Here is a 26972-nt window from a genome sequence, read left to right as displayed (position 1 = left end):
GAATAGAAAATAATGTAACTGTAAAACTACTTCGAGAATTTTAATTTGTTACACCCAATGTATCGACGGTTTCTAGTTGTGCCGAAAGTTTCTTGGGAAAATGAAGGAAGGAAGACTGGGTTTACTGTCCCGTCGACATAGAACTCATTAGAGACGGAGTACAAGCTAGGATTGTGTCGAGGATGGGGAAGGAAATCGGCTGTGTCTTTTGAAAGGAGCCATCCCGGCATTTGCCTGGAGCTGTTTAGCGAAAACACGGAAAATCTAAATTTGGATGAGCGGACGCGGGTTCGAATCGTCGTCGTCCAGTGTGCTAACCACTGCACCACCTTGCTAGGTAAGTTTGCTGGGGTGGTGGTGGTGGGGCGGGGGGGGGGGGGGGGCAGGACTTTCAGTGGAACCACCACCCCTAATAAATTCGGAAAGCGATGACATCTTTCGTGCAGCATACGATAAAGGAAAAAATAAACGGCCTACTGTTCATACACCTCGAAAGCAGTACGAGGTGCATTCAAGTTCTAAGGCCTCCGACTTTTTTTTCTCCGGACTGGAAAGAGATAGAAACATGCGCATTGTTTTAAAATGAGGCCGCGTTCATTGTCAATACGTCCCAGAGATGGCAGCACCGTATGGCAGATGGAATTTTACCGCCAGCGGCGAGAATGAGAACTGTTTTAAATACTTAAAATGGCGACGTTTTCCTCACTTGAACAGCGTGCAATCATTCGTTTTCTGAATTTGCGTGGTGTGAAACCAATTGAAATTCGTCGACAGTTGAAGGAGACATGTGGTGATGGAGTTATGGATGTGTCGAAAGTGCGTTCGTGGGTGCGACAGTTTAATGAAGGCAGAACATCGTGTGACAACAAACTGAAACAACCTCGGGCTCGCACAAGCCGGTCTGACGACATGATCGAGAAAGTGGAGAGAATTGTTTTGGGGGATCGCCGAACGACTGTTGAACAGATCGCCTCCAGAGTTGGCATTTCTGTGGGTTCTGTGCACACAATCCTGCATGACGACCTGAAAATGCGAAAAGTGTCATCCAGGTGGGTGCCACGAATGCTGACGGACGACCACATGGCTTCCCATGTGGCATGTTGCCAAGGAATGTCGACGCGCAACGACAGCATGAATGGGACTTTCTTTTCGTCAGTTGTGACAATGGATGAGACATGGATGCCATTTTTCAATCCAGAAACAAATCGCCAGTCAACTCAATGGAAGCACACAGATTCACAGCCACCAAAAAAATTTCGGGTAACCGCCAGTGCTAAAAAAAATGATGGTGTCCATGTTCTGGGACAGCGAGGGCGTAATCCTTACCCATTGCGTTCCAAAGGGCATTACGGTAACAGTTGCATCCTACGAAAATGTTTTGAAGAACAAATTCCTTCCTGCACTGCAACAAAAACGTCCGGGAAGGGCTGCGCGTGTGCTGTTTCACCAAGACAACGCACCTGCACATCGAGCTAACGTTACGCAACAGTTTCTTCGTGATAACAACTTTGAAGTGATTCCTCATGCTCCCTACTCACCTGACGTGGCTCCTACTGACTTTTGGCTTTTTCCAACACTGAAAGACACTCTCCGTGGCCGCACATTCACCAGCCGTGCTGCTATTGCCTCAGCGATTTTCCAGTGGTCAAAACAGACTCCTAAAGAAGCCTTCGCCGTTGCCATGGAATCATGACGTCAGCGTTGTGAAAAATATGTACGTCTGCAGGGCGATTACGTCGAGAAGTAACGCCAGTTTCATCGATTTCGGGTGGTAGTTAATTAGAAAAAAAATCGGAGGCCTTAGAACTTGAATGCTCCTCGTAAAGCGCTATTTTTTCTGACTATATTGTGTATGTTATGCTTACATATTACGCTTACTTATTAAGAGTGATAGGGTGTTGTACTTTCTATAGAGGATTAACTTGTATAAATTTTAGTGTAAGGAAGCCTCGTCTGAAAGTATGTGTTTGCTGTGTAGCCTTACATGGAAATGAAACGTGGACGATGAACAGTATAATACAGATAAGGAGCTTGCGAAATGGGGTGCTACAGAAAAATGCTGAAAATTATTTGGGTAGATAGAGTTCCTAATGAAGAGACTGATACTTTCGTCGCTACTACTTCATATTCAGAAATGAAAAACACAAAATTGTGGATGTTCTACAGTATCAATTTATTTCGTTATCGGTTTTCAGCTTATAGTGCCATCGTCAGACTTAAATTGACAACCGTAATCAAAGAGGATATACATACATCAGAAAAAAGTTTTATATCATCCCGGTTCCCAGAACTCCTGAAGACAGACGTTGACTGTGGATATTGTATCACAGACACAGTCCCTTTGACTGTTCAGAGATGTCACTAAATCCGCCAAAAGATGTAAACAACCATACACGAGCAGCGCCTATAAGACAGAGGAGGTCAGACAGCCGATCAGTTCCAGTCATTCCACCAGAAAGGAGGTACACGGCTCGTGTTGTCTATAGCTCAACCATGCCTAGACGGTCAATATCGCGGTTCGATCGTGCCCGCATTTTTACTTTGTGCCAGGAAGGGCTCATAACAAAGGAAGTGTCCAGGCGTCTCGGAGAGAACCAAAGCGATGTTGTTAGGACATGGAGGAGACACAGAGACAGGGACTGTCGATGACATGCCTCGCTCAAGCCGCCTAAGGGCTACTACTGCAATGGATGACTGTTACCTACGGATTATGGCTCGGAGGAACCCTGACAGCAACGTCACCATATTGAATAATGCTTTTCGTGCAGCCACAGGATGGGCCCAACAACGTGCCGAATGGACCACTCACGACTGGCATCACGTTCTCTTCACCGATGAATGTCGTATATGCCAACAACCAGACAGTCGTCGGAGACGTGTTTGGAGGCAACTTGGTCAGGCTGAACGCCTTAGACACACAGTCCAGCGACTGCAGCAAGGTGGAGGTTCCCTGCTGTTTTGGGGTGGCATTATGTGGGGCCGACGTACGCCGCTGGTGGTCATTGAAGGCGCCATACCAACTGTACGATACGTGAATGCCATCCTCCGACCGATAGTGCAACCATATCTGCGGCATATTGGCGAGGCATTCGTCTTCATGTACGACAATTCGCGCTCCCATGGTGCACATCTTGTGAATGACTTTCTTCAGGATAACGACATCGCTCGACTAGAGTGGCGAGCGTGTTCTGCAGACATGAACCCTATCGAACATGACTAGGTTAGATTGAAAAGGGCTGTTTATGGACGAAGTGTCCCAGCAACCACTCTGAAGGATCTACGCCGAATCGCCGTTGAGGAGTGGGACAATCTGGACCAACAGTGTCTTGACGTGCTACTGGGTTTTAGAGGTACCGATGTGTACAGCAATCTGGACCGCCACCTCTGAAGCTCGCGGGCTGCGTCTGGCCCGGAATTGGTTGCGATCGTTTGTTGACGTGAATTAGGAAAGGATTGCCATTCATATCAGTGCGCTACCCCATCAACATTAAAGCCACAGACGCTACAGTTTTGACTTTATCGCTAAGAGTGTTCCTGTCGCATCGTGATCAGGTGGTCAGCAAGCTTAAGTAAGTATGTGAATCAGGCCTCAGGTCACCAAGGTTGTCCGTGCCTGGTCTAGTGGATGAAATAACTCTTCTGGCTGACACTGTATTTTATATGTGTACCTTCCTGAAGAGTTCTATTAGTGAGAGCTAATGAAATGCCTGCATTTCCAGCCAGTTATTGGGGTACTTAAAAGTTAAATGTAATCATCGTCATTTATTGCACATAACAGGCCATAAAGGCCCATGACAGAAAGCAAAAGAAATATTACAAACCAGAATAACACACTATACAAAGATCAATAACACAATCAGTGACACAGGAAGGAGCATTGTCCTGATCACAGTTGCAGGTATTTCCAGCAGATGTTGTTCCACTTTCTTCTGTCCATTGCATCTTCCAGGGATGCTGTTGGTTCTGCTTTCTGCAACGTCCTCATCACCCTGTCTTTCCACCTAGTCCTTCGACGACCTCTTGGGCGTCTTCCAATCAGCTGGGATTGAACACTCGGTTGGAGATAGATTTTCCAGCTCATAAAGACATGTCCCAACCACTGGAGTCGTCGTCCTATGATGGCCGTACAAACGCCAGATTTCCCAAAGCGTTGGTACAAGTCCTTTTTTTGCCTCCTTTCCCATTTTCCATTTTCTCTGTTGAATGTAGGCCCATAGATCTTCCTGAGCACTTTCATTTCAAATGCGCAAATGCGCTCTTAAATTGTTTGTGAAGTCACACATGTCTCGCAGCCGTATAACAGAACCGGTTTTACCAGTGCCATGTAAGGTTTGATCTTGCTGTTTTGTGAGACCAAGCGTGACATGAATAAGTTATTGAGACTAAAGAAGGGATGATTGGCATTAATTAGTCTCTGTTGAATCTCTTTCTCAACTTCGCTTTTATTAGATAGAATCGATCCCAGGTACTTAAATTTCTCTACTCGTTAGATTAGATTAGATTAGTACTTGTTCCATAGATCATGAATACGACACTTCGTAATGATGTGGAACGTGTCAGGTTAATAATAGGTGTCTACACAAGATATTACATTTCACAAAATATTACATGACACTTAATATTATTAATTTTTTTTTTTCGTGGGGGTTGGGGAAATTACCCACTTACTATATCCAACAATTCATCTAATGAGTAGAAGGAGTTGCCATTAAGTAATTCTTTTAATTTCCTTTTAAATGTTATATGGCTATCTGTCAGACTTTTGATGCTATTAGGTAAGTGATCAAAGACTTTTGTGACAGCATAATATACCCCCTTCTGAGCCAAAGTTAGATTTAGCCTTGAGTAGTGAAGACCATCCTTTCTCCTAGTGTTGTAGCCATATAACTGCTATTACTTTTGAATCCTTTCGGATTTTTAATAACAAATGTCATAAGTGAATATGTATATATATTGTGAGGCTACAGTGAATATCCCTAGCTCTTTAAATAAGTGTCTGCAGGATGACTTGGATGAGCTCCAGCAATTACTCTGATTAGACGCTTTTGGGCAATGAATACTCTTTTACTGAATGATGAGTTACCCCAGAATATAATGCCATACGAAAGCAGAGAATGAAAATAGGCGTGGTAAGCTAATTTCCTCAGATGTATATTACCAAAATTTGCAAGAACCCTAATAGCATAAGTAGCTGAACTCAAACGTTTCAGCAGATCCTCAGTGTGTTTTTTCCAGTTCAACCCCTCATCAATGCATACACCTAGAAATTTTGAATACTCTACCTTAGCTACCGATTTCTGATCGAAGTCTATATTTATTAATGGTGTCATTCCAATACTGTGTGGAACTGTACGTACTGTATTTTGTCAAAGTTTAATGAGAGCCAATTTGCGGAGAACCACTTAATGATTTTCTGAAAAACATCCTTTACAATTTCACCAGTTAATGCTTGTCTGTTGGGTGTGATAGCTATACTTGTATCATCGGCAAAGTACCAGCTTTGCATCTTCGTGAATATAGAATGGCAAGTCATTAATATATATTAAGAACAGCAGAGGACCCAAGACCGAACCTTGCGGCTCCCCATTCTTGATTGTTCCCCAGTTTGAGAAATCACCAGTTTTTTGCATATTATGTGAACTGTTTATTTCAACTTTCTGCACTCTTCCAGTTAGGTATGATTTAAACCATTTGAGCACTGTCCCATTCATACCACAGTACTTGAGGTTATCTAGAAGTATTCCATGATTTACACAATCAAAAGCCATTGATAGATCACAAAAAAAATCCCAACGGGTGACTTCCGGTTACTGAGAGCATTTAATATTTCATTAGTGAAAGTATACACAGGGTGTTACAAAAAGGTACGGCCAAACTTTCAGGAAACATTCCTCACACACAAAGAAAGAAAATTTGTTATGTGGACATGTGTCCGGAAACGCTTACTTTCCATGTTAGATCTCATTTTATTACTTCTCTTCAAATCACATTAATCATGGAATAGAAACACACAGCAACAGAACGTACCAGCGTGACTTCAAACACTTTGTTACAGGAAATGTTCAAAATGTCCTCCGTTAGCGAGGATACATGCATCCACCCCCCGTCGCATGGAATCCCTGATGCGCTGTGTTGCCCTGGAGAATGGCGTATTGTATCACAGCCGCCACAATACGAGCACGAAGAGTCCCTACATTTGGTACCGGGGTTGCGTAGACAAGAGCTTTCAAATGCCCCCATAAATGAAAGTCAAGAGGGTTCAGGTCAGGAGAGCGTGGAGGCCATGGAATTGGTCCGCCTCTACCAATACATCGGTCGCCGAATCTGTTGTTGAGAAGCGTACGAACACTTCGACTGAAATGTGCAGGAGCTCCATCGTGCATGAACCACATGTTGTGTCGTACTTGTGAAGGCACATGTTCTAGCAGCACAGGTAGAGTATCCCATATGAAATCATGATAACGTGCTCCATTGAGCGTAGGTGGAAGAACATGGGGCCCAATCAAGACATCACCAACAATGCCTGCCCAAACGTTCACAGAAAATCTGTGTTGATGACGTGATTGCACAACTGAAGTGATATCAGGTGCTCCCCAGGGAAGCGTCCTGGGACCTCTGCTGTTCCTGATCTATATAAATGACCTGGGTGACAATCTGAGCAGTTCTCTTAGGTTGTTCGCAGATGATGCTGTAATTTACCGTCTAGTAGGGTCATCCGAAGACCAGTATCAGTTGCAAAGCGATTTAGAAAAGATTGCTGTATGGTGTGGCAGGTGGCAGTTGACGCTAAATAACGAAAAGTCTAAGGTGATCCACATGAGTTCCAAAAGAAATCCGTTGGAATTCGATTACTAGATAAATAGTACAATTCTCAAGGCTGTCAATTCAACTAAGTACCTGGGTGTTAAAATAACGAACAACTTCAGTTGGAAAGACCACATAGATAATATTGTGGGGAAGGCGAGCCAAAGGTTGCGTTTCATTGGCAGGACACTTAGAAGATGCAACAAATCCACTAAAGAGACAGCTTACGCTACACTCGTTCGTCCTCTGTTAGAATATTGCTGCGCGGTGTGGGATCCTTACCAGGTGGGATTGACGGAGGACATCGAAAGGGTGCAGAAAAGGGCAGCTCGTTTTGTATTATCACGTAATAGGGGAGAGAGTGTGGCAGATATGATACGCGAGTTGGGATGGAAGTCATTAAAGCAAAGACGTTTTTCGTCGCGGCGAGATCTATTTACGAAATTTCAGTCACTAACTTTCTCTTCCGAATGCGAAAATATTTTGTTGAGCCCAACCTGCATAGGTAGGAATGATCATCAAAATAAAATACGAGAAATCAGAGCTCTAACAGAAAGGTTTAGGTGTTCGTTTTTCCCGCGCGCTGTTCGGGAGTGGCCGGCCAGAGTGACCGTGCGGTTCTGGGCGGTACAGTCTGGAGCCGAGCGACCGCTACGGTCGCAGGTTCGAATCCTGCCTCGGGCATGGATGTGTGTGATGTCCTTAGGTTAGTTAGGTTTAATTAGTTCTAAGTTCTAGGCGACTGATGACCTCAGAAGTTAAGTCGCATAGTGCTCAGAGCCATTTGAGCCATTTGTTCGGGAGTGGAATGGCAGAGAGATAGTATGATTTTGGTTCGATGAACCCTCTGCCAAGCACTTAAATGTGAATTGCAGAGTAATCATGTAGATGTAGATGTAGATTGCGTGCGGATTCTCGTCTGCCCACACATGTTGATTGTGAAAATTTACAATTTGATCACGTTGGAATGAAGCCTCATCCGTAAAGAGAACATTTGCACTGAAATGAGGATTGACACATTGTTGGATGAACCATTCGCAGAAGTGTACCCGTGGAGGCCAATCAGCTGCTGATAGTGCCTGCACACGCTGTACATGGTACGGAAACAACTGGTTCTCCCGTAGCACTCTCCATACAGTGACGTGGTCAACTTTACCTTGTACAGCAGCAACTTCTCTGACGCTTACATTTGGGTTATCGTCAACTGCACGAAGAATTGCCTCGTCCATTGCAGGTGTCCTCGTCGTTCTAGGTCTTCCCCAGTCGCGAGTCATAGGCTGGAATGTTCCGTGCTCCCTAAGACGACGATCTATTGCTTCGAACGTCTTCCTGTCGCGACACCTTCGTTCTGGAAATCTGTCTCGATACAAACGCACCGCGCCACGGCTATTGGCCCAAGCTAATCCGTACATCAAATGGGCATCTGCCAACTCCGCATTTGTAAAAATTGCACTGACTGCAAAACCACGTTCGTGATAAACACTAACCTGTTGATGCTACGTACTGATGTTCTTGATGCTAGTACTGTAGAGCAATGAGTCGCATGTCAACACAAGCACCGAAGTCAACATTACCTTCCTTCAATTGGGCCAACTGGCGGTGAATCGAGGAAGTGCAGTAAATACTGACGAAACTAAAATGAGCTCTAACATGGAAATTAAGCGTTTCCGGACACATGTCCACATAACATATTTTCTTTATTTGTGTGCGAGGAATGTTTCCTGAAAGTTTGGCCATACCTTTTTGTAACACCCTGTATAGCACTTTCCGTTGAAAAACTCTTCTGGAAACCAAACTGACATTTTGTTAAAACTGTGTCCATGTGTATTGATAGTGGTAGGGAAATCATGTCGGTGTGAGATGATCATATATTTGGTTCTCTCGTCGTCGGCAACTAATCCCACTTAAATGTAAGAAATATAAAACGCTTAGAGCCGTGGTGTGTTTGTGAGGATTCTTATTACGCTGTACGACGGCTGCCCTGTGTCCGCAGGCTCGCATCCAGCAGCGGCAGCTGCAGGAGAAGGAGCAGAAGCTGCTGCAGCTGTACGAGAGCCAGCAGCAGCGCGCCCTCGACCGCGTCGTCACGCGCTCCACCTCGCTCAGCTCCAGCCTCAGCACCGCCGCCTTCAGCACACTCACCACCACCAACAACAACAGCGTACGCACCAGCCTCAGCAACGGCATCAACAACAATAACGGCGCCGTTGGCGGCGGCCGCGTGCGCCAGATGTTCGACGAGCGCCGCAAGCCGAACAACTCGGCGCCCGCCGCTCCCGGCTGGGACCGCAGCTACCCGCTGGAACCCATCAACAAGTACGTCTCAAAAGTCCTATCATTTGTAGATATTCTGTATCTACAAGACATAATGAGGGTCACCATTTTTATAGGATCCGTCATCCAATCGATCCATCATCATTCAACCATATCATTCTTCATTTAATATATCCGTCCAGCATCAATCGATTAAAATATTCATCCATCCAGCGTCAATCGGTCAATACAAACATTCATCCATTCTTCCATTCTTTTCTTTCTTTTCTTTCTTTCCTTCCCTCTTCCAATCCTTCCTTCTCCATTCTTTCCTTCCTTCTTCAATTTTTTCCTTCTTTCTTCCATTCTTTCGTTCTTTCTTCCATTTTTTCCTTCTTTCTTCCGTTCTTTCCTTCTTTCTTCCATTCTTTTCGTCTTTCTTTCGTTCTTTTCTTCTTTCCTCCATAGTTTCCTTCTTTCTTCCATTCTTTCCTTTTTTCTTCCATTCTTTCCTTTTTTCTTCCATTCTTTCCTTCTTTCTTCCATTCTTTCCTTCTTTCTTCCGTTCTTTCCTTCTTTGTTCTGTTCTTTTTGTCTTTCTTCCATTCTTTTCTTCTTTCCTCCATTCTTTCCTTTTTTCTTCCATTCATTCCTTTTTTCTTGCATTCTTTCCTTCTTGTTCCATTGTTTCTTTTTTCTTCCATTCTTTCCTTTTTTGTTCCATTCTTTTCTTTTTTGTTCAATTCTTTTCTTTTTTGTTCCATTCTTTTCTTTTTTGTTCCATTCTTTTCTTTTTTCTTCCATTCTTTCCTTCTTCCTTCCATTCTTTCCGTCCTTCTTCCATTCGTTCCTTCTTCCATTCTTTCCTTCCTTCTTCCATTTTTTCCTTCTTTCTTCCATTCTTTCCTTCTTTCTTCCATTCTTTCCTTCTTTCTTCTGTTCTTTCCTTCTTTTTTCTGTTCTTTTCGTCTTTCTTCCATTCTTTTCGTCTTTCTTCCATTCTTTTCTTCTTTCCTCCATTCTTTCCTTCTTTCTTCCATTCTTTCCTTTTTCTTCCATTCTTTCCTTTTTCTTCCATTCTTTCCTTCTTGTTCCATTATTTTCTTTTTTCTTCCATTCTTTCCATCTTTCTCCCATTCTTCCTTTCCTCCTTCATTCCTTCCTGCTGCACGCCCTGCCATCCTAACTTTCATTTTCACTGCAGTCGTTTTGTTCTCTGATCCATTTACATGTTTTCCTGCCAGTTTTAGTAATTCTCAGCATGTGTTTATCGGCAACCCTAATTTTTGTAATGGTTTTCCCATTGAAAGTTCATGTCTGACTCTCATGAGTCATAATTAGTAATGTCCACTGTAAACCTTGCGAGGTGCCAGGGCTAGCAGTGTATTTAACACTAAATTCTTCTCGAATCTTCATATGGAAATGATGCTCTAAGCCCCCCCTTTTCTAACTCCTACTTTTGCTGTTCCACATGGATTAAGAAGAAATGTGAACTGACTGTAATCGACCCTGCAAGTGGAGTAGAAAAGCGTTTGGCACCTACAATAATTTAATTTGATAGACATTAATTAAATAAAGGAAAGTTTCAGTAACGTAGTGAGAAATGAAAGGGTTGTTCTACCGATTAACAGAATGAAAGTTCTGTCCAAAATAACAATTTGATTTATTATGACTAAACTCAAAATCATCAACAAAAAACATGAAACATTTACAATACATCAAAATGGATCAAATTGGATACTCAAATAAATGCTGTGAAGGTGAAGTTGTCCATAAACTAGATTGTGACATTTATGACGAAGTGATATGTGGAGCCAATCCCTTGCAACTCAAATCTTAAGAGAAACGCACAACCAACCCAACATTAATTGCTGCTACAGTAGTGAGAACTCAGACAATGAACACCCAAGACAGAACAAAGTTAGAAAAAGACGAACAGGCGCGCTCTGCTGAGCTCTGATTATCACAGTGCAAATTTCCTAATCTGCCGGTGCTGCGGACATACATTACCAAGCTGTCTTCTTAACTGCAAGGACACGATCTGGCGTACCGGAAGCGATGGCTGGTTGCTTCGACGTCCCGTCGCGGTGATGATAATGTCGCGAGTATAGCCCGAAACGAATTGTCCTGGTCTGGTTGTTCCAGACTAAAGACTTCCTATCACCACAAATGCGCCTCTGAGGGAGACGAAGAAGACTCGCCACACAATCACTAACGGTACAGTGACTGATTTTAACAAGCAAAGTCACACAGTAACTCTGATAAAGTCAACTTTAGCCAAAACTGCCCAAGACAGAGAACATAGGCCGCTTGTCCACAGAACGCTCAATTGCCAACTGTATTCGGAAAGTTACGTTGAAGTCGAAACTTCAGCAATTTCGTTAAACAGTTACATTCAAATAAAAGTATATTAGACAGCCAACGGAAGGCAGGCTGTCCAGAGCAGCGAGAGCTCAGTCTTGTAACCTACTCTGACCGAAAGGCGAGAGCCGACCCCCACAAGAGCACCCGTACAAACCGAACACAGAACATTCCCGCCCCCACGCAGTGGCTGTGGTTAAACGTTCCAATCAGAAACTCGAAAACCGGAGGAAAATTCCACTCTATTGCCGAAGCACTACCATTCCACCAATGGAGATTCTTGGCGCCTATTTCTGCGCCGATTTTGCTACGTCACGGAGCTATGCCCTGAGCAAGCCAATCACAGTTATGATTTTGCAGAAAATGCGGGAACTGCCTGGGAACACAAGTCATTCCCACGCCTCGCTGGTAACCCGCCATAAAGCGTTTTCGCTAAGTTTCTGCGAAGTAACGGAATCTCTAGCCCAGCCGCTCCTTCAGGCCTCTGCAGGCGTGTCTTTTGACAATGTCGGCGTCTGGAAAGAATTCACTCGACTCCCTCACACCCGTCGGCTTAACCCTTTCAAGATCGGCAGAGCCCGCCTGTCACCGGACCACCCGGGTGACGAGAGACGCTGCGTGGGAAGTCCGCGTGTGAAGGAATAGCGACTTTTCACCGCGTGCAAGTAGAGAGGAAGATCGAATTACTCAGACTAAGTTAGAAATATGAGACGGGGCTTTTGCCACCTCTCAACCTTCCTTTTCAGATCCTATTAGAAGCTGACTCTCCACAACGCAATTAAATTTAACAAAAGCACTCTTTTTTTAATGACATTATTTTCGCCACTGTCTGTAGAAACGATTTTCACAAATGCAATTTCGGCCTTAGAGGCATTATCAAGTGGTCTGCTACAAACGAATGTGCTTCATCACATGTCAAAGGATGTTTGTGGTAAGGTCTTATGGGATCAAACTGCTGAGGTCATCGGGTCATAAGCCTACACACTACTTAATCTAACTTAAACTAAGTTACGCTATCGACAACACACACACCCAGGCCCGAGGGAGCACTCGAACCTCCGACATGAGGAGCGGCACGGACCGTGACAAGGCGCCCTGGACCGCGCGGCTACGTCTAAGTTTAACAACTTTCCGAGGCACACGTCATCATCGTATCTGAATCTGGTAACAATGCTGCAGTTTCATCGTATAAGATCAAATAGCTAAGGATAAGAGAGCCAGGACTTGTGTACATGTCGGTGCATTTTTATTAAAGTTTGACGTGTTCTGAAGCACAGTCATCTGCAGCGGACCACCTGATAATGGCATCAAGGCGGAAATTGCAATCTACAGTCAGTGCAGAAAATGTCTTTAAAAAAAGTTCTACACAGTTGTGAACACGAGCCATAAGAAAGTAATCAAAAGCATCCAGTGTCATCATTACTTCTCTGCTTATTGATTTTGCTGCTCTACATACAATAATAGTCAATTTATTCTATGACTTCATTTTTAATTTATATCGCTTTCATCTCTACTAGTCACTTATACTCTAGTCTCACAATAACTGATTTTTGTGCCCACATTCAAACTTGCTCTATTTCGTTCTTCTACACGTTAGCAGCAAAACGAAAGTGATCCAGGTGTACGTTCCATTCATATCTATACACCTTCTTTTCTAGTTTGGGAATCTGAAAACTGCTTTTAGAGCTGTTGAGAATAGTTTTGGTTATATGTAATCTCCTTGTATGACTCCTCACTCCGTAATTACTCACAACCCTGACGAAATCTGATAAAAAAATTGCTTTTGGCCGCGCGGGATTAGCCGAGCGGTCTGTTGCGCTGCAGTCATGGACAGTGCGGCTGGTCCCGGCGGAGGTTCGAGTCCTCCCTCGGGCGTGGGTGTGTATGTTTGTCATTCGGATGATTTAGGTTAAATAGTGTGTAAACTTAAAGACTGATGACCTTAGCAGTTAAGTCCCATAAGATTTCACACACATTTGAACAATTGCTTTTGACAAATACACAGCCTGACAGAAAATGTGAAGCACCGAGAATACATGGACAGATGTCAACGTTAACTTCGTAAATGTTCACGCCATCAGCGAGTATGTAAATGATTAGAGTTGCAGTTCTCTGTGACAAGTAGAACGGCATTATTGCTGTTAGAGTTTACTGTCGTTACCAGGCCTGATAACGGCCAGCGTCAGATGACTGTGACGGCGTGGAATGCCGCGTACTGAGACGAGACGTTATCAGCAGCTGACATTTTTAATGGGTCCTCATTGTGGTTCCCAGTTTCGCCGGCTGGTCGAATTGTGCAATATCCAAATTTGTGGGGTACTCGTGTGCGACTGTGGCCCAACTTTGGATCGCATGGGAACGTAAGGGCGGGCATTCTCGTCGGCAAGGTTCCAGTCGACCTCGTCTGACCATCACAACGGAGGATCACCGTGTTGTGCACCAGGCTCATCGTAACCCCTTCCCATCTGTCTCTGCCATATGAGAAACATTAATGGACTTCCCGCTACATTTTTTGCCATCTGGTCGGAGATCAGTAGCAGCCAGACCAGTGAATTACTGTGCCATGCGTAGGCAGCAGATGACACAACAACGCCAACGGCTGCGGTTGAAGTGGTACTGTGACTGGAGAGCGTGGGCTGGTGATGAATGGCGTCACATTGTGTTCAGATGAATCGTGGTTCTGCACGACCCTGGATGACCATCGTCGACGAGTACGGAGCAGACGTGCTGACGGGTGCCATACTTCCAAAATTTAGAAGGGGCACAGCCGTTTTCCACCTGGCATCATGGTGTGGAGAGCAGTTGGGTATGACTTCAGCTCACAGCGGGTTGTGTTCGAGGGAACTCTGACATCACTAACATCCTGCTTCTCCGTGTTTTACCTCTCATACAACAGTACTGTGATGCCATTTTTCAACATAACAATGCTCACATCACGATTCTGTGAGAACTATCTTCATGATGTTGAAGGCCAGCAAGGCACTGAAATTTGTCCCCGATTAAACGTGTGTGAGACCAGGTCGGACGTCAAATCTTTCTAGCTGTCATATGTATGTAATGAAGGACTAGATAACATGATACTTCCTTTCTGCCGTGAAGTTTGGTTTCGTTTTCTCTTCGCCTTCTGGATCGTTCACTTTCTTTGTCAGGCAACAAACATTTTCACTATGTTTACGTAAGCTGAATCAGGGCCTTGTTTCACTAAGCCTGTTACAACGCATGTTGTTGCAGATTAGTTAAAAGCTTCCTAGAACTCTTTGAATGCCAGACAAAGCGGCAATCGACACTCATTTCTCGCTTCTATAATGTCTTTCACAATTTACAAGTGATCCATTGTGCTACCTGTACTTTTAAAGTCACTTTGTTCCTTCGCATGATTAAGTCAATACATCTTTTATAGAATTTTATGATAATTTTATTGACTATCTTGTAAATCACGGGAAGAAGGCTGCAGTATCTACTTTTTCTCCTCTTTTCTGTCTTCTTGTTTGTCAGGTTGGACAAGCTTTCTTCTAGGTTAAGGGAACTGAGTATTACAGTACGGTAAGGTGCGGAAATAGACGTTATCGTCAAATTGCGCGCCTTGAAGAGGGATAGCTAGTTAGTTAATTAGTTAAATATTCCATAGACATTTGAACGATTCTGTTATAGAAATGATGAGGAAAGAGTCCGTTTACATGATATGTATACATTGTTAGTGCTGCTGGATACCAATTTCTAAGTAGAAATTGGTCAATGGAATAGAAGGGGTTGTCCACGAGAAATGATTTTAAATTGGGCTTAAGACTTGATTCGCTGTCAAACATTTTGTGTTATGTAACAAAGAAATTCACCAGACAATCGAGCAAACTGAGAAATTATTTTATTTTCGCTATCAGTTTCGGTAATTTAATATGCCATCTTCAGGCCCCATATGCACTTCTCAAAAATTATCAATATTGTCATACTGGGACCATCTGTTTCTGATGTCGTGAACTCTCAAGTGTTTCCTTCGAAGATTTGATTCAGTCTTGTACATGTTGTACAATGTGGTGCCTTGAGTCAGTCTTTGAGTCAAGTTTTCGAATAAAGCACTTGAGAATTCACATCATCTAGAAACAGATGGCGCCAGTATGCCAATATCTATAATTTTTGAGAGCTGCATATGGGGCGTGAAGATGGCCTATTGAACTGCGGAAACTGGTAGCGAAAATACACTCCTGGAAATGGAAAAAAGAACACATTGACACCGGTGTGTCAGACCCACCATACTTGCTCCGGACACTGCGAGAGGGGTGTACAAGCAATGATCACACGCACGGCACAGCGGACACACCAGGAACCGCGGTGTTGGCCGTCGAATGGCGCTACCTGCGCAGCATTTGTGCACCGCTGCCGTCAGTGTCAGCCAGTTTGCCGTGACATACGGAGCTCCATCGCAGACTTTAACACTGGTAGCATGCCGCGACAGCGTGGACGTGAACCGTATGTGCAGTTGACGAACTTTGAGCGAGGGCGTATAGTGGGCATGCGGGAGGCCGGGTGGACGTACCGCCGAATTGCTCAACACGTGGGGCGTGAGGTCTCCACAGTACATCGATGTTGTCGCCAGTGGTCGGCGGAAGGTGCACGTGCCCGTCGACCTGGGACCGGAACGCAGCGACGCACGGATGCACGCCAAGACCGTAGGATCCTACGCAGTGCCGTAGGGGACCGCACCGCCACTTCCCAGCAAATTAGGGACACTGTTGCTCCTGGGGTATCGGCGAGGACCATTCGCAACCGTCTCCATGAAGCTGGGCTACGGTCCCGCACACCGTTAGGCCGTCTTCCGCTCACGCCCCAACATCGTGCAGCCCGCCTCCAGTGGTGTCGCGACAGGCGTGAATGGAGGGACGAATGGAGACGTGTCGTCTTCAGCGATGAGAGTCGCTTCTGCCTTGGTGCCAATGATGGTCGTATGCGTGTTTGGCGCCGTGCGGGTGAGCGCCACAATCAGGACTGCATACGACCGAGGCACACAGGGCCAACACCCGGCATCATGGTGTGGGGAGCGATCTCCTACACTGGCCGTACACCACTGGTGATCGTCGAGGGGACACTGAATAGTGCACGGTACATCCAAACCGTCATCGAACCCATCGTTCTACCATTCCTAGACCGGCAAGGGAACTTGCTGTTCCAACAGGACAATGCACGTCCGCATGTATCCCGTGCCACTCAACGTGCTCTTGAAGGTGTAAGTCAACTACCCTGGCCAGCAAGATCTCCGGATCTGTCCCCCATTGAGCATGTTTGGGACTGGATGAAGCGTCGTCTCACGCGGTCTGCACGTCCAGCACGAACGCTGGTCCAACTGAGGCGCCAGGTGGAAACGGCATGGCAAGCCGTTCCACAGGACTACATCCAGCATCTCTACGATCGTCTCCATGGGAGAATAGCAGCCTGCATTGCTGCGAAAGGTGGATATACACTGTACTAGTGCCGACATTGTGCATGCTCTGTTGCCTGTGTCTATGTGCCTGTGGTTCTGTCAGTGTGATCATGTGATGTATCTGACCCCAGGAATGTGTCAATAAAGTTTCCCCTTCCTGGGACAATGAACTCACGGTGTTCTTATTTCAATTTCCAGGAGTGTACAATAAAATAACTTCTCAGTTTGCACGGCTGTTTGACGAATTTATTTGTTAAATATTTGACCAACCGCTGTCCCACGTCCACAATGGATGAGTAAGTCTCAAATCGTGATGGTTATTTTTGACGGATTTAATTAGCGAAAATATGTATTGTGACGGCGCAGTTAAAATGTTGAGCTTCTTGGAGAGACATGCTGTCCGTGAGTGAACACGCTTTTCTGCAATTATTACTTTCTGTCTAAGTGACAAGCTACCACACACAATTTTTCTGTAACAGGAGTACGTAAGAACTTTCCAGATCGTCGTCTAAGATGCCAGCCCTCGTATTAATCGTATACTACAGGTGGCACCTTACCAGTATTGTGCCGTAAGGATTATCATCTGCCCACATACCCCAGTTGTGGAAATTTTGTATTCTATTTCTCCTGAATGCTGACACATCTGTAAACAATACTGAAGATATAAATAGCAGATATGCAACCAACAATAAGCTACAGTTCTCCCACTGTCGATGGTGGGCGGGCAAAACAACCTGTAGACTTTGAAGATAATACGGATGCATGAAAGGCCTTAAAGTACTTTCCATGCGCTACTATGAGATGTACATGTTACGCTTGTAATGACAAAGGACAAAATGTGTTCTTCCTGTCCTAGGTTACAAGCGAATCGTTGTCTACCTCGATCCATCGTGCGTGGTGCTACAGATATCACGATATACAACAAAGATTGCGTGAGTCGAGTGTCTCCTGCCTGGATACTGGTTTTGATAGTCGTACAGCGTCCCACCAATTACCATTTACGCGGCTGTGTATAAAGATTGTATCTGTTGTTCAAGAAATGAATGTTCTCTCACGCTAACTCACAATTACTCCACGCACGCAACGGTACGCTAACGTCAAGCGTTCACAAATGTCAAACTAAATATGTCTCTACAGAAAAAACTTCGCCATCGACGATATAATGAATGAATCAGCAGACGCCAGACATCACTCGATAGTTTAACAGAAAGAAAAGTAGTTATAGGTTACAAACTTAAGCTGACGAATTTTACGTACACACGCACCCGCCTTGGAGAGAGAGGTCACTAACGCTCACCTACGACTACGTGGAAGTCAGTTCAAATCCTGGCGATGGACGAAATTTCCATCGTTGCTAACTGGCCGTTAGAGAATAAAGTTATTAGAGCCAGAGTGTGACGGTCACAGGCTGTACACCATGTCCTGGGTTAAAATACAAACTCCTGTACGCTGCCTCACGGAGTGAATGATGTGGCAATGTTAATGGTGATCCATCTGAGAGGAATGTAAAGCTCTGACGAACGCTTAGTGTCCCCTCCTCCTCCCCAAGTGTCATCCTTTTGCCTTCTCTCTTTGTCATACTTCACAGAGATTGCACCACGGTATATATACACACACACACTTTTAACACCTACACTCAACAGACGCACTTACTGCGCAACACTCATTTTTCGAAGGAAACGTTCCAGCGAGTACTAAGGAAGACAACGTTTCCATTTGGGCGGCTGAACCGAACCTTCAGGATATCCCAATGCGGCGTTGCGGTCCAGCTACGAAGTTCCAAGTTTTAAGATATTTGAATTTTCAATTAATCAGTTCGACCATGTTCGGATTTCTTTCAGCCAGGACTAAATGTTGCTTTCTCGTTAAATTCTCTCTTTGTTCAATTAGTAGATTCTTAATATCAGAAAGACACTGGATTGGGAAAAGTATCCTTCAGTTGTTCTTCTAAAATTTCACAACAAGCGGCAACGGATTATGTATCTCCCTGAAGTTTGTTTACATTAAGATAAAAAATTTTATCTCCATGTTTGTTTTATATTTTGTTTTACATTTTGTATATGTTATCGACCTCAAAGCAACTCAGAAATTGAAATAATTCTCCCGCTAATATTATAAAATTTCTTTGTCTTAACAGGTAAACTTTCTCTTGACGAATTATTAACACTTTATACTTCTTGTGTAAGCACGCTTAGAAGTACAGTTAACTTAACAACTATTTTATGTTCGTCGTATAAGAACATACAGATGTCAACGGACAGACATCAAGTGACAGATGTCAGAAGACAGGCTGACATAATATACCAATACGTTTATTTGCGAGTATATCTTGTCCCTTTTTTATTCAATTAGAATGGGCTCAGTTAACACTTGACAATATTCAGAGGGCGGCAACAGTCGGCGGCTGGATCTTCTTGAAAACGCTCGCCTTTCCCTTCCGTTGTGGCAGTGGTCACTGCAGCATCTTTGGCAGTCGCAGCGAAGATACCACCTTATGTATACTGCGTCGTCATAGATCTCAACGTGTAACAAAAGAAAACAAACGTTCATGTAATATACGATCACAATTATTTAAAACAAATTATAAACTACTTTTGAATCAAACACTTACTTACAATTTGTCTCTTGTCACCTACATACGCTTGGTCGGTATTGTGACAGCTCACGTATTCTGTTACGCCGCAACGGTTAATCATGCCATAAGCCTAAATTTTACTTGTACCCATGCACGCACGGTAAATACACTTTCGTTAATATCTGTTTTGTCGATTTTGATGTGAGAAATTCCTTCCATAAACTTTTGAAAAATACACTGATAGCCATGAAATCGGTACACTATGACGGTAGCGTGCAACGAATTAGCAAGAACTGTACTATATATTTGGATAAACAATTGATTAGCAATCAAGCTCAGCCACACAATATAGATAAGAATTGTGTCATCTGCATTCTGTGTATGAGGAAAGATAATGCAGCGGGTCCTCATTCAAAACTTCATTCGAATATTTGTTGTTACTGAGAATATCGTTTTATGCCTCGTGTAAGAAGAGGAACGTTTATTAGCACATGTTTCGGGAAATGAACGAGCTGACCAGTTGGCAAAGCTGGCCACTCGGATGCCGATTCTGGAAATGGGGTCCCAGAACCGGACCTTCGGTTGTTTATACGCAGTAGATTGCTGGAAGTCTGGAACACAGAATGGTCTGCTCTGATCTCCCCAAACAAACTGAGGACAATTGAGGAGACCACGACCGCTTCGCAGTCTTCTCTGAGTGCTTCTCGCAGGAAATCCACCATCCTCCGTTGACTCCGCATTTGCCACACTTGGCTGACCCATGGCCACGTTCTCCGACGTGAGGATCCCCCTTGCTGCCGATGCGGAGCCCGCCTGACGGTGGTCCACCGACTCATAGACTAATCCAATTGCTGCTTTGAGGCGGCATCTTGATCTACCGGACACGCCACCTCTGGTGCTATCGGACGACGCCGCCTCGGCTGACCTGGGGTTACGTTTTGTTCACGAAGGTGGTTTCTGTTCACCACTGTAAGGTAGCGCTTTTTGTCCTCATTGACTGACCGCCTGAGGGGTTGATGGGGCACCCCCCCTCTTGCTTCCCCCGCCTCCCCCCCCCCCCCCCGCTCCACCCAGAGATCCCTTGTCGGCCTTTCCATTTCTTGGTTTTAGTGCCTTGTTTTGACTGATCTTTTGACGACTTGGCTACATGGTCTTTTTTATGGGTATTTATCTCTGTTTTGTATTGTGTTAGGTTTCCCAGGATTTGCCTTTCACTTCCTTCCTTTGATAACCATTCCTGGATTGCCACTTAACAGATGAAGGGACTGACGACCTTGCACTTTAGTCCCTTTCACTCCAAACCAACCAACTACTAGTACATATCAAAATCCGATAGCGTAAATATCGTGGCCCTTCGAGACTGTTTATCGCTCTGCTGTGTTGCTATTAGCATCAGTCGGGATCCCACGATTGTAATCGAACATCAGATCGATGGGTTCATGGGTGGGGGGGGGGGGGGGGGGGGGGTTGGGGGCGAGCATTATCAACATTATACAGGGTCTCAACAGTTCCACGTGAGTAGCGCCCAGAAGAACAGACATACTGTCTGCTTGAAAATGCAGGATCGACAGTCAAGTCACGTACATTGTGTCAGTAAATGGACAAGTTCTCAGCAAGACGAGTATCCTTAACGCGACTGCGACAGCGTCTGAAGCACCACGGACTATCAGCCTGGCAACAATTGCAGCAGCTTCCCTTCAGGCAGTGGAAAGGCGAAGTGGGAGGACAATGTTGCGCCTAACGACAACAATGGACACAGGACAGGCATCACAATGTCTTCTTAGATAGGACTCGATTCTTCGTACAAGGTCGCAACAGATATAGTCGTGTCTGGAGACTCGGAGGGGAAGAAACGTTGCCAAATGGCATTAGCCATTGTCATCAAGGTCCAGCACCATGCTTAATTGTGTGTGGTACCATTGGGTACACAGCACGATCACATTTGTTCACATAACCAGGAATCTAGACAGCAACTGTTAAATTTGTGATGTGTCAAGGTCAGTGTCTGCACCCTGTCTTAGAGGTATTTCAGCAAGAAAAGGCGAGACTGGACGTTACCTTTGCTGTCCCCATCCACTTCGATACAAAGGGTGTTAAAGTGTCGCACTGGCCAGCACATCCTTCAGATCATTCACCCACTGAAAGCATCTGGTCATGCGTTGTCTAGAGACTAGCACACCACCACCACCACACCACCACCACCACCACCACCATCCGCCACCCAACAAGTTCATGAACTAGGGGAAAGACCCAAAGTAGCATAGAATAACGTATGCACTCCTGCCACCAAAGCTCAATAGAATTGTTGCTCCCAGGAATGGCAGCTCTGCGTACTGTACTTCGCACTTTATACAGCGTGATCCAGGAGGAATGGTCAGTACTGGGGGATATGACGGGAACGCTCATCTGAAGCAAATACACTTCATATGGACATGTGCCTTACTCCGAATAGTTTCAGCGATAGAATGTTTTATGTACATACGTATGTGTCTTACCCACCTAATCTCTGACGTTTTTAGCCCAACCTACCTCGTTGTTTTCAACCTCTTTGGTCGGGATGTCTTTGGGCCATTAACCTAGCCCGTTGAACACGCAACTGTCAATGGTGTTTTGTAAGAGTAGTAGTTCGAGGGATTGACAGTGTATCAGAGAGAAGCATCGGCTAGCAGTCTACATTCGCTAGCTAAAATATCACACATGCACACTAATGAAGAAAATGCAGATATGGTGTATGAATACTCCTTCTGCGATGGTAGTGCTCCTTCTGCTGTCGAAGAATACTGTCGGTGCTTTCCGATACGTAGAATTCCCGATCGTTGAGTTTTTACCAGACTTTACAGCACATTGCCTGAAACAGGTATTCTTTCAAGTTCCCAAATTTTTCTGAACGTGCAGTTCAGCAACCTGTATAGCGCTCCATGAAGTTTCGGGATTGCAGCCCGATTAAGTTGACTCTTTGCCACGATGTTTCGGCTGACAGCCATTCAGCCATATCCAGCTGAGTCTTTTGCACTGGACATTGCTAGTCCACATCGCTAACTGTATACCAAACATTGACTCGGAGACGCATGCGCGAAGGCAGCCGCTACATAAACGACCTCCATCGAGTTTCGCGCCCTCTTCGAATATGGCAATGGTGATATTCGCAGAGTTAAGATTCAGATGTCAAAATAGATCAAAGTGACTCACTAGACGTGTCATTAGTCACAAGTTGAGTTGAGTTGTTTTGGGGAAGAGACCAAACTGCGAGGTCATCGGTCTCATCGGATTAGGGAAGGACGGGGAAGGAAGTCGGCCGTGCCCTTTCAAAGGAACCATCCCGGCCTGGAGCGATTTAGGGAATCACGGAAAACCTAAATCAGGATGGCCGGACGCGGGGTTGAACCGTCGTCCTCCCGAATGCGAGTCCAGTGTGCTAGCCACTGCGCCACCTCGCTCGCTCATTAGTCACAAAAATGTTTGCTTTCTGAAGGAATTAAAGAAATCACCGGATTCCAAGCCTTATCCAGTTGAAAGCCAGCATCACGATTAGTAAGATCTTCCGCCAAATGTATTTGCAACGATTCCTTGATAACTGAATCCCAGAAGGACCTCGTGGAGACCAAGATTTAGGGGGCAGAATAATCCATGGAATGTCCTGTGCAGATAAAATGCACGGTTACGGCTGACTTACTGGGCGGTGAAATGAGTGTGTGGCGACCACGTTAAAAAAAAAATGGCTCTGAGCACCATGAGACTTAAATTCTGAGGTCATCAGTCCCCTAGAACTTAGAACTATTTAAACCTAACTAACCTAAGGACATCACATACATCCATGCCCGAGGCAGGATTCGAACCTGCGACAGTAGCGGTGGCGCGGTTCCAGACTGTAGCGCCTAAAACAGCTCGGCCACTCCGGCCGGCCGATCACGTTCAATGCAGCTTTCACGCACTGCGCGCGTCGCCTGATCGATGTAGGCTTTGTCAAACTGGCAAGGTATTCTGTAGATTCCAGCCCTCCGAAATTACAGACCGTCCTTTGCCGAACCGAGAAGAGCACAAGTCTTTGTATGTGGGAGGAAGATTACTTTGGCATGATATTTCCTTAAGATTCTGCCTAATTTTGATGAAATATTCCCAACGTATGGGAGAAACGCTCTGGACTTGAACGACTCACTGTTTCTCTTGTTGATCTTGTGAGTCGTTACATTTCTTCTCCGTTAAAGCTGTGCTGATCTGATATGGCATGGAGTGCTCTTTACACCGAGAAATTCGAGAGTTAACCTTGGGTAGCAACAGCAACTCATTGTTGAAACGATGTAGCGTAGTCCTTCTACCACGAACACGTGTATGGCGAACATTACGCGCGAAGGGCTTGTACCCATTTGATACAGCGTGTCCACAAGCTTAACATTGGTACCAATGCCATAGGACTTAAATTTTGTCACTACTTCTATGACAAGCGCCATTTCGTCCCATTAATAATATTCACTGATGAAGCCACGTTCACACGTTATGGAATCAACAACACACCTAACAATTAGCGATGATCGAAGGGAAATCAGTTTCCAAGTTGGTTTTTCGATCACTATTTGGTGCGGCATCATTGGTAACATGTTGATAGGTCGAGTGATTTTAGAAGAACGAATGACGGGAGAGAATTACTCACTTTTTTGCAAAATTCGCTAGTTCAACACCTTAACGACGTTCCTTTGACCATGCGGACTGCAGTGTACTTCCTACATAACGGAGACCCTCCACATTTTCCCGGACGTGTGATGGGAACATCTTGACCACACTGATATAATGGCTGAATTTGTCGAGGTAATACAATTTACTGGCCGCAAAGATCACCAGACCTTACACCATTAGGTTTTTGTTTATGGGTTTGGATGAAGATTGAGGTGTACGAACGAAAGGTGAGTGCTCGAGATGAACTACTTGGTCGCATCACGGACGTTGTTGCCCTTTTTAGGAAGCGTTAAGAGGGACTCAGTTTTCCCTAGGGCTCACAAATACAGTGAAGTTGACGGTAGAATATTCGAACACTTATATTGAACTGTAAAACAGCTGTAATAAGATACGTACGATAATCTTAGAGCTGAAGCTGTTGAAAGTACGTGTTTTTCAATTGATGCTTTGTAAAAATCCCTTTGTAATGTTTACTGTTGTACATGTGTAAAGCTGACACTGTACTGAATAATACAGAAAATAAATAACAATGTTTATTAAATGTCTTGTATATTGGAAACCAGTCTGAATAGGGCATATGTCCATACTAAATTTTTTTGCTTCAAATGATCGTTCCTGTCATATTTCTGAATATTGACCACTGCTCCTGGGGCAGCCTGTATATTCTAAAGCAGCGATCATCAAATTTTTTGGGTCAGGAGGCAGTACCGAAAATGTCGGGCAGGCCCTCGGACCGCATACGTACCGATCTTATTGTTGTTGTTGTTGTGGTCTTCAGTCCAGAGACTGGTTTGATGCAGCTCTCCATGCTACTCTATCCTGTGTTAGCTTCTTCATCTCCCTGTACCTACTGCAACCTACATCCTTCTAAATCTGTTTAGTGTATTCATCTCTTGGTTTCCCTCTACGATTTTTACCCTCCATGGTGCCTTCCAGTACTAAATTGGTGATCCCTTGATGCCTCAGAACATATCCTACCAACCGATCCCTTCTTCTAGTCAAGTTGTGCCACAAATTGCCCTTCTCCCCAATTCTGTTCAATACCTCCTCATTAGTTATGTGATCTACCCACCTAATTTTCAGCATTCTTCTGTAGCACCACCTTTCGAAAGCTTCTATTCTCTTCTTGTCTAAACTATTTATCGTCCACGTTTCACTTCCATACATGGCTATACTCCATACAAATACTTTCAGAAACGACTTCCTGACACTTAAATCTATACTCGATGTTAAAACGATCTTATTATTGATTGGTAATCTACATAAAGTAGTATGTTATGAGCCCACAATAGATTAGCTGTCGCAAGGACGCGAAAAGTTGGCCACCAGCCCCCAAGGACTGATCGTTAAAAGTCGATATCATTCGGAACACTTCGTGTCGAGTGTTCTCTGTTTCGTATTGCTGCCACTCTCAACGTTCCCAAAGACGTGACACTGTAACTGGCGGATAAAGTGCTGCTGTTGTTGTTGATTGTGTGAGCGGATGATTAATAGCAGTAACTGTACATATATTCAAATAGGTTACTCAAAATGAGACACGATCATAAATGTTTTGAATGTCATTTTTCTTCTACTCTGTGCGTTGTGTTACAACAGCCTTAATTTAATGTAATTTCATGTTGCATATTGCATAATGCTGCAAGTATGTACCGCATTTGAGGAAGACGTCTGTATAATGACCATTCACGAATCCATGCTGCTTCTGTCAAAACTTACACCATAGGGACAGATTTGTAAGCGTCGCGCACGCCCGAGTTGTCAGTACTGGAGGTCAAACGTTAAGACATTCCGCCTTGTCTAACCTCGCTATGGCCGCGCTACCTATCTCTCAGCAGGTGAAGTGAGCGGCCAACTATACGTAGGTCACGGTCGAATTCGCTAGCACCAATTAAAAATTAAGCACATCTTAAAATATTAGTCTCTTTCAGTATTTTTGTTTGTTAATGAGCAGGAAAACTACACACGTAAAAGAAACTCGTAGTGTTGGTTGATGTTTTTGGATTCGGCTGTCAGTTGCTAGATGAATGTTTTGTATAAAATACAGCTGAGAGCAGCGGATCGCAAGAATATTCGATTCGGGCCACATGCGGCTCGCGGGCCGCACTTTGACGACCACTGCTCTTAAGTCACCTGAAAAGATTCAAAAATGGTTCAAATGGCTCTGAGCACTATGGGACTCAACTGCTGAGGTCATTAGTCCCCTAGAACTTAGAACTAGTTAAACCTAACTAACCTAAGGACATCACAAACATCCATGCCCGAGGCAGGATTCGAACCTGCGACCGTAGAGGTCTTGCGGTTCCAGACTGCAGCGCCTTTAACCGCACGGCCACTTCGGCCGGCCCTGAAAAGATTATGGCCTATTGTTCCTACTATACTGTGTACGCACAACACAGGGTGATTCCTCCTGAATCTCCCATAATTTGTGAAGTGAGTCTACATGTAAAAATAAACCAAAAAAGTCCTATGAATATGTGTCAAATTTTCAACCACTATGAAACTAGAGCAGGTTGAAGATTGCACACGACCATGAATGATTATGAAGATAAGTGTGAATATTACTTACGGAAATGCTGTATAGGTGCTGTGGTGGGCCGGCTGGGGTGGCCGAGCGGTTCTAGGCGCTACAATCTGGAACCGCGCGACTGCTACGGTCGCAGGTTCGAATCCTGCCTCGGGCATGGATGTGTGTGATCTCCTTAGGTTCGTTAGGTTTAAGTAGTTCTAAGTTCTAGGGGACTGATGACCTCAGAAGTTAAGTCCCATAGTGCTCAGAGACATTTGAACCATTTTGCTGTGGTGGACAGAATAATGCGGAGACAGATGACTGATCCATCCCGCAAGAGGTGTGGGGGTTCTCCAACAGATGGCAGCGCTGTGAGATCGCACCGAGGT

General features: G+C 44.7%; 1 protein-coding gene across 2 annotated transcripts in view; it reads left to right on the top strand.

Moving 5' to 3' along the window:
- Positions 1-26972, top strand: part of LOC124612755 (serine/arginine repetitive matrix protein 1-like) — a 478871-nt gene that overhangs the window by 417635 nt on the left and 34264 nt on the right. For both annotated transcript variants that reach the window (XM_047141148.1, XM_047141147.1), the window contains exon 3: positions 8798-9120. In XM_047141148.1, coding sequence (XP_046997104.1) covers positions 8798-9120 — 323 coding nt within the window. The remainder of the gene's footprint in view (positions 1-8797; positions 9121-26972) is intronic.

This window comes from Schistocerca americana, chromosome 4, assembly GCF_021461395.2.
Source record: "Schistocerca americana isolate TAMUIC-IGC-003095 chromosome 4, iqSchAmer2.1, whole genome shotgun sequence".
In the NCBI taxonomy this organism is placed as follows: Eukaryota; Metazoa; Arthropoda; class Insecta; order Orthoptera; family Acrididae; genus Schistocerca; species Schistocerca americana.
Note: the sequence above shows the minus strand (reverse complement) of the source record. Positions and strands in the feature narration are given on the sequence as shown.